Source organism: Thermobia domestica, chromosome 12 (assembly GCF_964235325.1).
Source record: "Thermobia domestica chromosome 12, izTheDome1.hap1.1, whole genome shotgun sequence".
NCBI lineage: Eukaryota > Metazoa > Arthropoda > Insecta > Zygentoma > Lepismatidae > Thermobia > Thermobia domestica.
Window position 1 is genome coordinate 59,436,614 of NC_137465.1, and position 18,481 is coordinate 59,455,094.

At 36.0% G+C, this 18,481-nt stretch overlaps 1 protein-coding gene across 1 annotated transcript in view; it reads right to left on the minus strand.

Annotated features, from left to right (window-relative positions):
• The window catches only part of LOC145666471 (vascular endothelial growth factor receptor 1-like), a 223,894-nt gene extending 205,953 nt beyond the window's left edge, over window positions 1-17,941 (minus strand). The window contains exons 1-3 of the mRNA XM_081733712.1: window positions 17,636-17,941; window positions 14,700-14,827; window positions 8,158-8,290 (exon numbers count right to left, since the gene is read on the minus strand). Of these exons, the coding sequence (XP_081589838.1) occupies window positions 8,158-8,236 (79 nt within the window). The 5' untranslated portion in view covers window positions 8,237-8,290; window positions 14,700-14,827; window positions 17,636-17,941. The remainder of the gene's footprint in view (window positions 1-8,157; window positions 8,291-14,699; window positions 14,828-17,635) is intronic.
• Between the last annotated feature and the right edge of the window lie 540 nt (window positions 17,942-18,481).

Here is an 18,481-nt window from a genome sequence, read left to right on the forward strand (position 1 = left end):
ACCAATGTACAAAAACCGGTCAAAATTCTGAACAATTTAAAATGCGAATTTGGAGATGTCGTACGACAGGTGATCGAAGTGGCCCAAATTTTGAAATGGCCTTCCGTCGTTTATTTAAATGGTACAAATTTTTTTCTTGGATGGACAAAATTCTGAGAGCTAGTTAAAATTGAAATTTGAAGGTGTAATATATTATACCTCCCTCGTGAGGTGTACAATTAATGGACCCTCCGAAACAATGGATTGAGGTCGAGAGACGTTAACAATTCAAGGAGAAAACATATTTTGCAAAGTGTGTGTTAAACAAGTAATATTTTCAAACTAAGTATGCTTGTTTTCAGAAGAGGACATTTCCATATTGTTCGACAGCAAAAGTTTATACTTCAGCAGAGCCCTATTTTTTGGGCTTCTTATATTTCCATAACAGCTTCAAGTCTGGTAAGGAGTTCTACAAGTATGAAACAACCCAGTTGTGGCTTTTTTTTTTTTTTTTGTATACTCGGCAGAGATCATTCCAAAGAAATCATTTAATTTTTTTTTTTCGGGAAGAAACGAACAACCCTTTTGAAAATATGCTCTACAATTAATTAATATTTGCTTTACAAAATCTAAAACTTGTCGCAGTAGTTACTTTTTGAGATAAGTTACCGAGTTTTCCTTTAAGGAGTTTATGACATTATTTAAATATAAGTTTCTGTTGCTTTGATATGCACCTCAGTCTCTCGAAACGTAACTTTCCTACTAAGTCTTCTGTTATGTTTTCGATAACTTTACCTTCTTCCCATTCGTGCTCCACGTCTCGCTCAAATCAGTTTATTCCATTTAAAGTATCAATATCATACATTGTAAATTCTTACTGTTTTTAACGGACAATGTTACGCTAGAAGAAAATATTCTAGGATTAACACATAATTGGATACAAAAAGTAATTTGAAGTGGATTTATTTTCTTTTAAACAAGAATATAAAGTTTTGAATGCAGGCTTTTAGTACAGTAAAAAGGCCCCTTACTAAACGGAAATATTTCACGGTCCCATGAATTTAAAGGTAAAAAAACAATTTTTTTTTTGATTAGTCGGAACCTGTGTTGAGAACAACGGATGTTAAAATATACTTTTTAACGGAAATTTTCAAGTTCCGGAATGCAACGTTTAGAAAAATTTTAGACATTCTGTGAGAGGTTAGGTATATGAACTACGTTGTCTGTAAAAGTCTTCGTTTACTGGTTACTCTACGCCAGCGTTTCCCAACCGGTGTGCCGCGGCACACTGCTGTGCCGCGAATGGACCGCTGGTGTGCCGCGAGGAAATCGAAATAAAATTATTAATTATATAGCAACCAAATCGCAAGACATAGGGAAAAAATGTATATTTTTGTATTTCACATTACTATGAATTTCTAGCATGAAAAAAAATACTGTAATTATAATACATTATTCTACATCTATTACTGTGTAGCAGACTATTTCGGCTCGTACACATTTCCACGGTTAGCTGCAATGTTACGCTTCAATTGAGAGTCATACTAACACCGCGAAATGGAAGCATTTGTACGGTACGCGTCAAGTGAACGTTCGTAGAACACTCATTCGCACATGCATGACAGAACAACACTTTGTTCAACAGTTGTGTTTTGACTTCGACGCATCGCAAGCTGTGTGATTGCAATAATATGCACCGGTTTTGGTTAAAACAGCAAAGTTAAAAGTACAAGGCATTTGTTTGTTCGTTCGTTATTTAGTGATTTTCGTTCTTAGTGAAAGGTTGGATACAGTTTTCGAAAAAGAAAGCGTATTTTTAAAAATCTGAGTCCTATATTTCATTGCAATTGTTTTCTATTTTAAAATTAGAATAAAAAATAAGCATAATGAATTAGCATAGGGGAAAACCAGTGATCGAGCTTTCATCTCTGTGAGAAGAAAATCAGTAATCACAGAAAAAAATTACCATGGTATTTTATATTCGCAAATAATAATAATAATAATAATATCTATAAGTGTGCCGCGAAAATTCAAGTTACACCCGTAGTGTGCCGCAAGTTGAAAAAGGTTGGGAAACGCTGCTCTACGCATTTAACCTATAGTCTAGCGCCATATAAGGCCCTAGATGCCGTGCAACTTTTTGAACGAAGTGCAATTTATATAGTAATTTCCAAACCAATAACTATTTTCTAGCTGGTCTAGAAACATAGAACAATGAACATAATATACACAATAGATCAAAGGGAGCCAAAAGTACATGGAGGAGCGTTGAAGAATGACATAGCATCTACTTTTTGTCTTGGCCTTGGAAAATGTATGTAGACTTTTTTGTTCACTGGAAGTTTTATGTGTATGGGGGGGGGGAGATGTATTTCAATTTCACATACTGAGCTGTTTGAACCCGAAGAAACCAAATGTATTCAAGAAGCCATAGATATTAAAAACATTAAAAACGAACTTGCGTTTATCAATACTCATTTCAGTTTAATTTCAAAGATCATAACGAGATGAGAAGAGCGATGATTAGGACTATGTAGTGCACTTGAGCTGTTTGATTCAATAACGAAACAGACTCCGCCAAGACCAATCGGACAAACATATTTTCGAAAAGCACAGTCAATAGACGCGAAAAAACCTGACATAAAATTCTTGTCTAATGCAAATAAAGTGTTCCTGGGAACAATGATACACGAATTACAGATTTATCGGCAAGTAACATTGCTTCTTTGAAATACTGTCTCTTAACGACCCGTGACACGGAAGGAACATTTTCAATGTACAATAATACTTTGACTGACAAATGCAAGCTTTGCCAGAATATACCGAAAACTATATAGTTGTCTTTTGTAGCATGAATGCATCATAGTTGTACACCAAGTATATGTAGTTCAAGTAATACAACTCTTTTTCTCTAGAGACCTAGGTTCGATTCCCGGCGGGAGCTCATGTGGTTCGGATTCCACGTCTAATATAGCCTCGCTGCTGAACGGAACGCTAAACTGAAATCAAATAAAAGAAAATCTTTTTCTCTAAATATAATAAAATTTCTCGCTAACATTAGATTTTGATTGATGCATAATTATCCTTTTTAGTGCATATTTGCATATTTTCAGTGCATATTTTCGTTATTTTTAACGCATATTAGCATGCATATTTTGCCGTTTTTTAGTGCACATCGATCCGAAGTCTAATTATTAATAAAAATTAGTACACAACGCACACAAAAATCTGCAAATGAACAATGTAATTCCAGTTGCGAGTTGTGCCTTTATTATTCGTATGCAACCTCCGTAGACTCTTTCTACTGTTATTGCTTTTAAATGTTATGTTTAAATGTAAATTTAAATGTTTTTAAAGGTCGGTGTTTCTTATTGTGGTCTCATTTTTCAGCTGTGTGTGAACAGAAAGAAATCTACGTGTCCGGGTTCAGTTACGACAGTAGGTGAAATTGCTACAGTGCAGCATGACCACACATGCATTCCGGACGTGGCGGCTTGCGAGATACGAAAGCGCCTCGCAAATTGCAAGAAGAGGGCACGGGAAGAAATCCTAACGCCTGTGTGTATGATCTTCCAAGAGGAAATGGCTGTACCGATAAATCAGGGATTGGATCTGGTCACTGCAATTCCTTTGTACAGCAATAGGAAAGGTAATCTCAACAAAACGAGAAGGGAATCTTTGGGTATCAATCAGGGCACACCTACACCAAGCAATATATGTTTTCCAGATGATTTTCTCCTGTTTGAAGATGGCACTTCGTTTTTGCAATATGACAAGTTGGAAGACGGGCAACGAATTCTTTGTTTTGCATACGAGGGTCTCAGGGACGCACTGGGGAACAGTGAACAGTGGTTTTTCGATGGAACTTTTAAGAGTTGCCCCAAACACTTTGCACAGCTGTACACGGTACATGCAGACATCGGGAGCGTACATGAGACTACGTCAGTTGTACCTGTTATGTATGCTTTGCTACCAGATAAAATGGAGGTCACCTACAATCACCTGTTCTCTTTTCTTAAAGTTTGGGTTGGAGAGAAGTACCCAAAAGTGTGCAAATTAGATTTTGAAACTGCAGCAATGAATGCACTTCACGCTACATTTCCACACGCTGAAATATCAGGTTGTAACTTTCACTTCGCCCAGAGCATATGGAGAAAAGTGCAAAGTCTTGGCCTTGTAGAAGACTATACTAATAACGAGGAGGTGCGTCGACATATCCGGATGTGTGCTGCATTGGCCCTAATACCCCTAGAGTATATTGATGATAGCTGGCTACTTATTATGGAGGACTGCCCACCTGGAACCAAGGTTGAAGCCTTTAATGATTATTTTGTCGGACAGTGGCTAGAAAATCCTGCCATTAAAAGAAGTACTTGGAATTGCAGTGCTGAGAGACACAGAACCAACAACGTAGTGGAAGGATGGAACCACAAATTGAACGCTACAATATCTAAACGTTCGCCGCACATACTTACTTTGGTAAAGGTGCTGAAGGAAGACGCTAAATTTAGTTTTCATGCCTTTACGAGACACCAAGTGCAAGGTATACCGCAAAAGAGAAGGAAAGTATCTTCTATAAAGATTGACGAGAGAATACAACGAATTCTCGAGAATCTGAGAAGAGGCTGTGATTTAAAAAAATGTATCAGAAGTTTGAGTTACATACAAAAATTGGAATAGTTGATTAAGAAGAAAGGCGACGTGCTGTTGGATTTTGTAAATAATTAATGCTTATAATTATTATGACGTGCGACGCGCACGGAATACAAGTGACAAGGTTCCTATTGGAACCGCCTAGAAGTATGGATCGATTGCGATGTAATATATAAATCATTGCGTTTCTTCCATGCTTTCAGGCGGCAAAATGAGCGCTCGAATTACAGAACTTCAATTGTTTGCATAGATTTGCAAGAATACTACTTTCATCAGAGTCTTAGAGTCTTGTTTTGTTTCTTGTATTTCGTGTGAGTTTTGTGACACAATCATAATTATTATGACGTGCGACGTGCACGGAATACAAGTGACAAGGTTCCTATTGGAACCGCCTAGGAGTATAGATCGATTGTGATGTAATATATAAATCATTGCGTTTCTTCCATGCTTTCAGGCGGCAAAATGAGCGTTCGAATTACAGAACTTCAATTGTTTGCATAGATTTGCAAGAATACTACTTTCATCAGAGTCTTAGAGTCTTGTTTTGTTTCTTGTATTTCGTGTGAGTTTTGTGACACAATCATAATTATTATGACGTGCGACGTGCACGGAATACAAGTGACAAGGTTCCTATTGGAACCGCCTAGGAGTATGGATCGATTGTGATGTAATATATAAATCATTGCGTTTCTTCCATGCTTTCAGGCAGCAAAATGAGCGCTCGAATTACAGAACTTCAATTGTTTGCATAGATTTGCAAGAATACTACTTTCATCAGAGTCTTAGAGTCTTGTTTTGTTTCTTGTATTTCGTGTGAGTTTTGTGACACAATCATAATTATTATGACGTGCGACGTGCACGGAATACAAGTGACAAGGTTCCTATTGGAACCGCCTAGGAGTATGGATCGATTGCGATGTAATATATAAATCATTGCGTTTCTTCCATGCTTTCAGGCGGCAAAATGAGCGCTCGAATTACAGAACTTCAATTGTTTGCATAGATTTGCAAGAATACTACTTTCATCAGAATCTTAGAGTCTTGTTTTGTTTCTTGTATTTCGTGTGAGTTTTGTGACACAATCATAATTATTATGACGTGCGACGTGCACGGAATACAAGTGACAAGGTTCCTATTGGAACCGCCTAGGAGTATGGATCGATTGTGATGTAATATATAAATCATTGCGTTTCTTCCATGCTTTCAGGCGGCAAAATGAGCGCTCGAATCACTGAAGAACATCAATTGTTTGTGTAGATTTGCAAGAATACTCCATTCTTCAGAATCTTGTTTTGTTCCTTGTATTTCGTGTGAGTTTTGTGACACGCATAAATGTAGCAAGGTTCCTATTTCTTAAATCAGAAATTTGGTTTGTTTCTTGTGTTTCAGGTGATTGCCTTGCTTTGAAAATTGCTTGGGAAATTACTCCCACCCCCTCAAGGTCAAATCTAGATGCAGGTGCGTGGCAACTGACACGCTGTCATAGATAGATAAATATGCGATAAGGTAACCGTGGCAAGTAACACGAAATTCCAATAGTGGCAAGTAACACCGTGGCAAGTAACACGCAAACGTATCATGAGGGACGTCCTAGAGGGTATGGTGGCGGGAAAGAGAGAGAGGGGGCGAAGGAGACTACAATTAATGGATGATATAAAAACAGAAAGATCATACTAGCGGAGGACCGTGGAGCATGGAAGCTTCTCAGCTGCGGCAAGTGACCTGCCAATAAAGGAAGAATATCTATGATGATTATTATTATTATTTTTTGATTCTTAGATAACTACAATCTATTTTAGTTCTTATAATTTAGGTAAGATATATTTGATCTTACCTAAAAACGATTTTGAGTCTAACTTCCACAGCACATAATGAGAAAGAACTGCATAAATCTCATTTTAATTTTGTACTCTTAGGTAACTCGAATTTTTTAACTTTTAAATAACATCAATGTATTTAAATGTTATAATTTAGATTTGATAGATTCTAAACGGAACGTCTAGTGTGAAGCTACGTTTCCCTTCCTTCCACACAGGGTTGCAGGGTGTATGTAAGTTACGCTATTTTTGCTACTTTTTTCAATGTTTTTATTTAGTGTTTTCAATGATTCCATGTGATAAACAGTACCTAAACTCACATGTTGTTGCACATAAACACAGGCAGTGTTGCTAGCGAACAGCGTAAAACTTCAAAATCCACCTTTTCGCGGGCATGCAATTAATGAAAGAATTCTGGACAAGCTAATGGTGAAAAGGAACCGTTCTGAAATTTGTGGGCTGCATGTCCATGCACATGTGTGACATTCGATTTACCATATTTTAGTAACTTTTTTTTTTACATTTTCACTTACATTTGGCAACACTGTATGTACACACGTGGACTTCGTTAGCTGCTTTTCTGTTTAAAAATATCTACATGGATCAAGCTAAAAATTGGTGTATAATTTATAATTATACCTAATTCCGTTCAAAAGTTAGCCTATACCTGATTCCAACTTGCGTTTTAAATGGGACAGCCTGTAGAACTTATAAGTAATGAATATTGTAAAAGCACTTGTAGCCTATAATTGTAGAATCCACTATAGAAAAACAAAGGTGGTACTTGAGTAAGAAAAGCATTAAAAAATCAAGAAAAACTTAAACTTTCTTCTTGAAAAAAAACCTCCGCCCCCAAAAGCCAGGTTTTTTTCGCACCTTTAGCCATCCACCAGTCAGCCTAATCTGTTGCCTTAAGTTTCCATCCGTTCGGTTCAATGAATAATAGTCTTTGGGAACAACAATATGATCATAGAGAGAGATGAAAATGTGTGTAAAGAATTAGATACAACAAAATACAATGGATTGTTTGAAAGTGGATTAGAGAGTTGTTTCACGTCTTCGCGCAACAATAAAAATCATGAAGGACAGAACCTATTTGTCTTCAAACTACACCAGGTTTGAATTCGATTCCTTTAGCTGGAACAGAGACTATTGTACAAAGTAACTTGTCAAAGATTAAGTTCTTCCTCATCACTACAATCCAACTATGGCTTAAGAGTTTAACGTCGCTTTCAGCACCGAGGATATATAAGTGAAGATTCTCAGTTTAACATGAAATCCATGCCATGTAAGTCCCATCTGGGTACCAAATCTAGTCTCCTGTGCCGAAGGTGCTTACAATAACCATGTAGTGACAACGGGGTTGGTTCAACTATGGGAAAATTTATCGCTACTAAAAAATAAAGTTATTCTACCAATATGCTTAATTTGAACAACCGCAACCATTTCATGCAAAAATTATCTCGATTCTGCATTAGTTTTAGTATAATCCTCGTATATTTTATACGTACATATTATTCGTTGGTGACATGCTTTGACTTAAAATTAACTTGCTCATTCCAGGACAATAAACCATATCACTCTGATGTTGGCAATCATTTAACATTACTATATTAACGCTTTTTAAAATTTAAAGATATACTCGAATATACAGGAATATTAAACTGTAGTTTAAAATAATTATATGTATATATTACATATAAAATACCTTCAACTGACAAATATATCATCCTAAATTCAGAATGTCCGTTGTAAGTAGCATTGCACTTATAAAATCCTTCACTCATTCTATTTATATTGTTTAGAATGTATCCACTATCAGATTCATAAGGTAAATCCACCTGAAAAGTAACAGAAATTATCATAAAAGATAAAATTGTCAAATTAGGAGACGTTGTTATTATCACACGTTCATGTGAGCGATAAATTAATTTAATATATCTATAATCCCTTGGTGTGTCGAGATTATTTGTCTTTAATTCGAGACTATAGTTTAATGTTTAATCTTAAAGACGTTTTACTCAAGTAAAATAAAAATAAGAATATAACTTCTTTCTTGCACGCATAATTAATGAATGTTGACTGCATTAGCCTCTAATTTGCCTTCGCCAACGTACGTGGTAATAGACTTACAAAAATATATTTATTACGTTAGTTACCCTAAATAACTTTACCATCTCACCCTAAATATGTTTACCAAAGTCACTTTACGTTTCTTCTATTTAATTCGGGACAAAGTTAAACCGCCTCCTACCACCCAAAATCGTAGATTTACATAATCTTATAAACTCGTTAAAATTTAAATGAATTTCACAAAGTCTATACTGAATACTTTTCGTTAAAATTAAGACCCAACTAAACATGTCGTCAGGAGTTTTCAAAATAAATTATTAATGTTTTAAACTGAATTTGGGCATGCACAAAATGATTTGCACACAAGATAAGTTGTTCCAAATTTTACACCTTGCTACGTCGCTTTTAGTACAGAAAGAAATGAGTTTTCACCAAATTTCATGAAAATTTTTGTAGTGGTTGTCAAGACAAAAATTTAATTAATACCAAAAATAGATTTTAACGCACTGCGATAGATGGGCTATCTAATCTCACAGGCTAAATCAATCTCGAATAGATTTTCTTTTTAAATGTAACATTTCATGGAAATTGTTGTAAATTGACTTTAAGATAAAATTTATAACATTCATTTGAGCAAGATTTCTTGCTTTAGATTATTCGGTTAGAATTCTCAAACTCATCAGAAACATGTGATAAAGTCGTATATTCTCAAAAGATAATAACACAAATCATATTATATATCCCTAAGAATTCGAACCCAGAAGGTAGTTGTTGTTTTAACAAATCCAACCATATGTTATCAGCTAGTTTTTCTTTTTTTAGTTAATTCTTAGTTCCGGTTACTTAGACAATTTGCCATAGTGATATATAAAATTAGTTTGTAAGAAACTTAGAGAATAGGGTAATGGATCCGAGGAAACACCCCACTTAGGATTACCTCCAACTATTTCATTTGAATATCAAAACAAATATAATTTAATTACTAAACTATTATCTGACTAGAATACCAAAAGTAATTTTATTTTCCATTTTTACGAACGAAATAAAGTATGTACCTGGCCATACTGGCCAACCAAGCAACAGTTTTGTACTATTGGCGACAGCTGAAATGCAATGAAATTATTAAGTTTTACGTCCAACAATTATGCCGGTTAGGCTAAAGGAGACGGTCATGATAAATGAAAGAAATGGTGGAATGAAGAAAGTGGGAAGAAACGGGAGAACCATGAGAAAGCCCACGCACATGGCCTTAGTCCACCAAAAACCTCAGTTGGCGCGAGCTGGAATCGAACCAGGGACCCTATGCACTAAAGGCGAGCGCTCTACAATGAGCCACCGCGGCCCCTGGCGACAGTTGAGCCTGTTTTTATGAGTCATAGTAGTTAACAAAGAATACTGTAGATTCCTGTAGAGAAAACGAAATAAATCTTGTGTGTCATACGATAGGAAGTTCATAAAATAAATTCCGTTTCTTATTTTTTTTTCTCCGCAGTAGCGCTATGACCGCAGTTCCGCTCATGTGCACTAGTTACTTTGATCCAAGCAGAACGAAATAACGCCATTTTGAGATCGCTCTGTGTTGTGTGTCATTCGTAATGATTGGCAGTGTGATTTATAATGGTAGTGTTGATAAAAAAGAATCCCGCCGCATGTGAAATTAGATCTATGATTCGTTTTCTGAATGCGAAGAACGTAAAACCAAGTGGCATTCATCGACAAATTTGCGAGGCTACTGAGAAAATGCAATGACTGATTCAATGGTGAGAAGATGGGTCCGACAATTTAAGGAAGGGCGTGATCAAGTGCATGATGAAGAACGATGTGGGCGTCCATCTGGTTTCTGATGAACAGGTGAGTGGAGTCAAACAACCGTAGGTTTACGATTAATGCTCTTAGTCTTGAATTTCCACAAATTTCATAAACAGTACTTGACGAGACTGTTAATGAAAAACTGGGTTTTGTAAACTTTGCACACGTTAGGTGCCGTAACTTCTTACTGAAGAACACAAAAACAACGGATGGGCAGTGCACTTGATTTTCTGACACATTATCATGATAATGGCGAGAAGTCACGGGGGATGAAACTTGGGTTACTTATGACACCTCTGAAACGAAACGGCAATTCATGGAATGGAGGCACACTTCGTTCCCAACAAAGGTTAAACCAAAGCAATTCTTGATACCCGAAAAGTCGTGTGCACAGTGTTTTGGTATAGAGAATGCATTTTACTGCTTGAATTTTTACCATAAGGTAACAATCAACAAAGATGTTTATTGCGAGACGCTTAAGAAACTGCGCCGTGCAATACAGAACAAGCGCAGAGGAATGCTCTTAAAAGGTGTGATGTTCATTCACAATAATGCCCGACTACACGCTGCGAATGTGACCAAACAATTCCTTAAAAGCTATGGCTGGGACGTTTTTCGCCATCCTCCGTTTAGTCCCGATTTCGCTCCTAGCGACTTCTATCTCTTTCTGCATTTGTAGTCTTTCCTTGGTGGTAAGCGCTTCAACAGCGATGAAGAGTTAAAAGAACATGTTGCCACATGGTTGACAACACAGACTGCAACATTCTATGACATAGGAATACATAAACTTATACCACACTATGAAAAATGTCTGGAAAATTACGGGAGCTATGTGAAAAAGTAGTGTAAGTGTTATTGATTTTTGTGCAATGCATTGCTTCTTTTTATCAGTACTCGATTTCTTTTTTAATACCGAACGAACTTCGTATGCACGAATATACATGTATGCTTATGAGCTAAGAAAATTTAAAACATATTTATTTCTTTACTTATCTTATTTACTTATTTATGATACAATACATAATTCCAACAGGTATTATATCCCCAATGATAGGTGTTTTTACAATAATTAATTACAATGTTAATTTATAATAGAAATACAATTTATATAAAAGAATATTACAAATAAAACGTTTTCTTCTAATTACACAAAAATATTACTGACAAGGGACATGTTTCGGTTCGAATGCGAGGATCAACATAAAACTTGGTAGACATTAGGGGGAGTCATTCCCGTGTAAAATTCGTTTTCTGTCGACAGCGCCCCCTATCCTTCGAAACACTAGCAGTTAGATTCTGCGTTATAGACGCTGAGTGAAGATCAGTTAGGTGCATCAGTGTGTGGTAGTAAGCTCCAATTAGTATTAGGTGTGGTAGTCAGAGTGGAAAAATGGAGCGGGCTGTTGACATTAACTCCTTTCCTGTAGTTGAACTGTTAAAAAAGCAAACTAAGGTGTAAAATTATGGATCAAACGTCAGTTGGAGCGGATGATGAGTCATTTGAGACATTTTGTGCACTTTAAGTGTCAGTAAGTACGAAAATAAATTAGAAATGATACACAAATCGACACTATACAGATATTATGAAGAAAATGGCAGGGCACAGGAAGACATCTATGGTAGTAGTTCAGAACGGGAATAAGACAGTATTCCATAGCGGGAACAAGACAGTAGTCAAAGCGAATACGACGTATCTCCAGCACGAAAACTGAAAAGTACAGATGTTTTTTTGCATTTTTTGGAAGAGAAAATCCGGAGTATCTACAAAGATTATCATGAAGGAAGATACAACTCGTATAGGAAGCTTCTGGAACGACATAAGAAACTTATTTCGTTAAATAACTGCAAAAAAAAAAAAAAAAAAAAAAGGATTATGGATACGCGCTGTCTACGAACTTTGCTTCATTCAAAGGGAGACGGGAAATGAAACTCCAAACAGTGAAATGTGAAGTCATCAGAGAGCATAGTGTATCAGTACATTACTGGCTTTTACAGTGCTGGGCTTTCCAAGTGGCAAAAGAAGTTGGCTTATCGAAGTTCAGAATGTCGCCGACTTTCAATGAAAATCTTTAGAAACAAGCAAGAATTATATCACGAACAATTCATAATATCTGTAGAGTGTCGATGTGTGTATCATTTCTAATTCATTTTCGTACTCACTGATAATTACATTGCGCAAGAATGTCGCAAATGACTCATCTTTCACTCCAACTGACGTCTGAACCTTAAATTTACGCGTTAGCTTGCCTTTTAACAGTTCCACTACATGAAGGAGGTTAATGCCAACAGCCCGTCCCATTTTTGCACACAGTTTACCACACCTAACATTAATTGGAGCTTACTGCCACACACTAACGCACATGACTGATCTTTACTCAGCACCTAGAACGCAGAATCTAACTGCTAGTGTTTCAAGGGATAAGTGGCGCTGTCGGCGGAAAACGAATTTTACACGGGAATGACTCCCCCTACAGTGGTCAGTACTTAGTCCTGTATATGTCTACCAAGTTTTATGTTGATCCTCGCGTTCGAACCGAAACATGTACCTTGTGAATGGATTCGAAAGCACCCCTCGTTGAGATGATCTGTAACCTAAAATAACTTGGAATTCCTAGGGATATACATATACGCGTATATTCTAAGGTTCCACGTGTTTTCACACCATGCTAGAAGCAACCATGTGTTTCTACACCACGTGATAAACACTCCACACGACATCCATGAAGACGACATCGTTTACCATCGCTAACGGTCGGCAAATAACGGAGATTAAGGAATGTAGCCAACATTTTAGGATAAAAGAGGAGAGCACACCACAGAAGACATCAATTTTGCCCCGTTGATCAAACCATCAACTCTCTAAGACGCCTGGTCATTGAGACAACTTAACCCCCTCTCTAAAACACCTGGTCATTGAGAGATACCTTTCCTACAAGCTCTAAGATCCATAGTCATTGAGCTCCTTTACTTCCTTTCTAAGGTGCTCGGTCGTTAAGAAGCACCTAATTACCAAATTCTCTAAGACGCAAGGTAATTGAGAATTCATACTCTACTCTCTAAGATGCACGGTCATTAAGAGTTACCCTTCCTATACGCTCTAAGGCGCCTGGATATTGAGAGCTATCCTTTCTACAGGTACACTCTAGGACGCCCGGTCATTAAGAGGCATCTATCCAATACGCCCTAAGACGCATGTTCATTGGCTCCTTTAAACTTCACGAACAAACCTCCAAATAATTAAAGGAACTTATTTGTAATATTTTGTATTCAAGAGGAAAACTGTTTTAATAATGGGCTATGGGTAAACCCAAACTCCAGTGTACCATCTTTTAGCTCCACCCTAAAAGACAGGAAATTTTACGATATATATACTTCTAAGCTTTGTACTTCATACAATCTCTCCATAAAATATATAAAAGAAGAAATACTGAGTGAGTGAGTGAACACCTAAGCTTCGTGCGCATTGAATACGAGATAATACAAAATATTAACTTTAATGATTTAACACATGATTTTACCACATTAAAAAATATATAACTAATTATTGAATGTTATAAAACATCATAGGAATATTACTTACCTCTTTCGCATCGGAAGCCCGAAGGTGTTGATTTGGCTGAGAAAAAAGACAAAATAGTCCAAATGATGCATATCTTTAAAATTATTTCAGGCGAACTGCAGGCCCGTATCCAAAAGGGGTGCCCCAATAAATTTTGACTTCCCCCCATAAATTTTCACGGTAGGCTTGCAAATGAACTATAATTTGGTGGATCAGGCCCCCCTAACTTCTACAGTCTTCCTTTACAGTTTTGGGATGGCTACGGGCCTGGAAACCTGGATGCCGTTTTGTAACATTGACAGCTATGGTTCGTAATGTTATTTCACTTGTTTGAACCCCCTTGCAAAATATTAATATTCAAGTTTTCTTTATGGCAATATGCAGTACAAGCAGTCGTCGATTTACGACTAACTTCGATTATGACCATTCGGCCGTAAGTCAGCCAGGTGGTAACTTACTGTACAGTACAGTATAAAACACCAATTTAATCAATCGTCAGCTAAAGATCTATGCTGTAAGACAGGATCAGAATTCGCACAAACTCTCAGGAATAAAATAAATTAATTGATGCTCGTAGACGCGGTTCATTATTCCTAGACACATTCTATTTGTATGATTGTTTACATTTCTATAATCTTAGTAATAACTTTTCTATATTAGTGTTACATCTACTATTTTCTTATGATCTTATTATTATAAGACGTATATAATAACTACTTAACCAAATCTTTACAACCAGTCATAAATCGATGACAAATTATATATTACCATTTCATATACTTTTATTTAGCTTTTATGAGCATACTTACCTTTGTGTTTTTGTAAAATAATTCTAAAGAAATTTTCGGTGACGTTAGTATACAAGGCAGAACAACGTTTGTATTCACTTCCGCTTCTAAGTGTACAAATGTAGTGTTATGTAACAAGTTTACTGGTCCTGCAATAAAAAATTAACAATTAGATTAATTTGAAATATATAAAGATATTTTTCAGAAAAGTACATGGTCTGTAAGCAAAGCGCTGGCAACATAGCTAGTTCGTACGAACATCGTATTAACAAATGCATTATAGTTTTTTTTTTAAATATAAGTTCCTGCTTTGTCCTCGACTGTGGTAGCCATTAGTAGGGTTGTTTTTGTTGAACTAAGCGATGAACCGCCCTATGATGTGTTGCAAGGATGTAATACGTGGGAAACTTGTGCTGCTGAGGGATCCACGTCAAATCATACGGGCTTACGCTTCGGATTGCTGGCTCCTCTCTGTTTCAACAAAGCGTTTTCACCGAACATATAATTGCAAAATAGGGTAGCGCATCATTGATACTAGGGATGACCAAAATCTTCCGGGAAAATTTATTTCCCGGAATCAGAAAATTCACTTTCCAGATTTCGGAAAAATTCCGGAATTCGGAAATATTTCGGAATTTAGAAAATTCCAGAATTCAGATAAATTTCGGAATTCGGAAAAAATCCGGACTGCAGAAAATTCCACAATTCAAAAATATCCGAATTCCAGATTTTTCCGAGGTAGGATCCTAAAGACATTAGGAAAACTCATGTGAGTTTAACGAAACCTTATAGAGAAAAAAAAACCCTTAATTTGTTATTTCATTAAAATTACAGGCCTGTAATTTTTATGAATGACAATCTAAGGATTATTTCTGATTTCCCTGTTCGGTTTGCTTAAAGTCACATCCTTGAATAATATTCTGTTTCAATAGGTTATCTAAAATTTTATCCATTTCCTGTTGAGCAACCCTGCTTAGTGGATAAGCTTTTTCTCTTACAGGCTGGTCATCACTTAATATGATTTGATGACAAAAATTAGGCACCTCCCCTACATGTTCTTCAAATATATCCTTAAATTGATTTACTAACTCATCTACATAATTTTGTAACCCACTATCTAATTCTAGAATTTCAGGGTCAACTAACTTCCGCTTAGTTCCTAATGAATCACTACCCTCAAGTTTAGCTTTGGGATTGGCATTTAAGATTAAATTAGGGGACAAATAATCAGTTTTGTTTTCATTAAATGACCCTTCATGTGGTTTTCCTCTTACATTCTCATTCCCCTTTTCGTCAGATGGAATAAACAACTTATTATGAAAACAATTCATGAGCCGATAAGACATTAACGTTTCTGTGTATGCTTGAGTCAATTGATCAAATAAACGAATGGTCCTGTTTTCTTCCATTCCTAATACTAATCTATTACTTACTAAATCAATGGCAACCTTCATCTGTTTTAACTCATTAACCCCTATTATAAACATTGGGTTTAGATTTTCTGCTAAATAAAATTTTATTCTGTATACCCTATTCAGCAATTTCAGAGGCAGAGTAACAGATTCTTTCAAAGTGACATCTTTATTATCTATGCCCTTACCAATAAACAAATCATCATTCACTTTGAATTTATTATTTAATGTGTCATTCCATTCTCTAAAAGCATTAGCATTTACCAGACTAATAGTTGAGCAGGTGTCTACACACCCTCTTAATCTTTTCCCCAATACAAAAGCTTCTACGAAGGTAGCAACACTGTCTTTCTTAGTAGCCTGTCTATTGTTATGTAGTCCTACACTCATGCTGTCATGCATAGTTTTACTTATTCCATCATTATCTCTACTATTTTCCCCCTTTTCTAGACTATACCTTCCTATATTCTTACTTCCTCCTCCAACATCCGCATTCCTCTTATCTACTAATTGTAAACTATGCAACCTTCTAGATAAGTTCAATGCTCTTTTCAAATTACACTTGCTAGCATAGTGTGGTCCCCCACACTCAAAACATGAGACAGATTTTTTCATTCCTTTCTTTTTAACATTTTCCTCAGTTTCAGAAAATTTATTAATTACCTTATAAATACTTATATTCTTTAAATGAGTTACGTATGAAAACAAATCCCTTTCAAGTTCCTGTAAAGTATCTGGAACTCGAACCCCGTAAATATCTCTTACGAGACGTGGATCTGCACCGCTCAATATAATTTCTTTCACATGAACCTCATTTAAGATACCATACAGTATTATGTAACTATCTTTTACTTTTTCTACAAAGTGAATGGGATCTTGACCTACAGATTGTATCGTTTCAACATAATTACGCGATACAATTCTTCTTCCTAAGGAAGAACTTAAATTTTTAAAAACTTTATGAGCAAGCATCAACCAATTATCACATTGTCTCATATATTCTAAGATCTTAGTACGCAAAATGCCTTTACTTTTATTTAAGGCAGCTATTACTATTGATTCATAAGGATAAACATTACCCTTATTTAAACCCTGTACTTCCAATAGAAATTCAAACAAAAGCAAGTCATCGCTTCCGTCACAATAACTGATTTCTTGACTTAAATTACAAAAGGAATTATTAGCAACACCTATCGTAATTTTCTCTAAATTAGTACAAAAAGGTCTAAATACATTTCCTACGTTTTGATTATACGTAACATATTGTTCATTCAATTTTGGAAGTCTTAAATCCTGAAAACAATGTAGTTCATGTCTTTGTGGTAATTCCTTGTATTCGTCAAAGAATTTGTCTGGTTCTCTATCGCAATGCAAAGTACTAAACATCTGATTTTCACGTTCATTTAAGTCGAGTCTGTTTATATCAATATCAGGAGTAACTGACCTGGCGCACCTGTCAACTTGTGGTTCACGTTGTCTCCCTGATAACAACTTAGGTTCGTTGAAGCAAAGAGTGCCTCTAGGCATAATAAATGATTCACCTACCTCGTTTCCCGGCTCATGTCCTTGCCTTTCCGAACAACTATCCACTGACCTTCTGAAGATTCCTGCGTCTCCATTTGAAAAATGATTTAATACTAACTGTGGAACACGTTCCACATGCCTTTTACTATTAGCCATTATAATTTCACTAATTATTATTATTAACCACACACTTTATATAATCACTTTTCTTTTCTTCCACACAATCCAACCAGGTAATCACTGCCATTTACATACAGTTCACAGTCGTAGTAGCTCTCCTCTTCTCCCCACTCCATTCAGCCAGACAGCACGAACCAATGACCAACTTATACGTAACTTCCCAGGTGTAGCAAACTCCAACTGAAAGTTTTATGCCTAGTATTTCCTTGCCTTTTTTTTTCTGACGAAAAATCTTGTTCACTATTATTCCCATCAAGCACAGTTTTGACACTCCCAATTAAATCCCATTTATATTTCCATTGGAAATTGAACTTTTGCAATGGAAGATTGGAAATTGAACTTTTGTGCCTACGTCTTGTTATAATTGAGACGCCGTTGGTGCAGGGTATAAAACCCACACAAATTATTAATAAAAACTTTTCATTACAATGGAATTTGGGAAAGTGTATTTGAAAATACAAAAAGCGTGGTGAAGATAGCGATTTTTAACTTTTAATGTTTTTTCCACACAAAATATCACTAAATCCATTAGAACATAAATACGTAGAATTATTATATTCGAATTCACACTTGATTATTAAATAAATGTAGTAACACATATACAGTAAATTCTCGTTATATAATCCACCGATGAATGACGTCAAATGCTGTTAAATGTTCCTTCGAGTCTCTAGTAGTGATATTTAT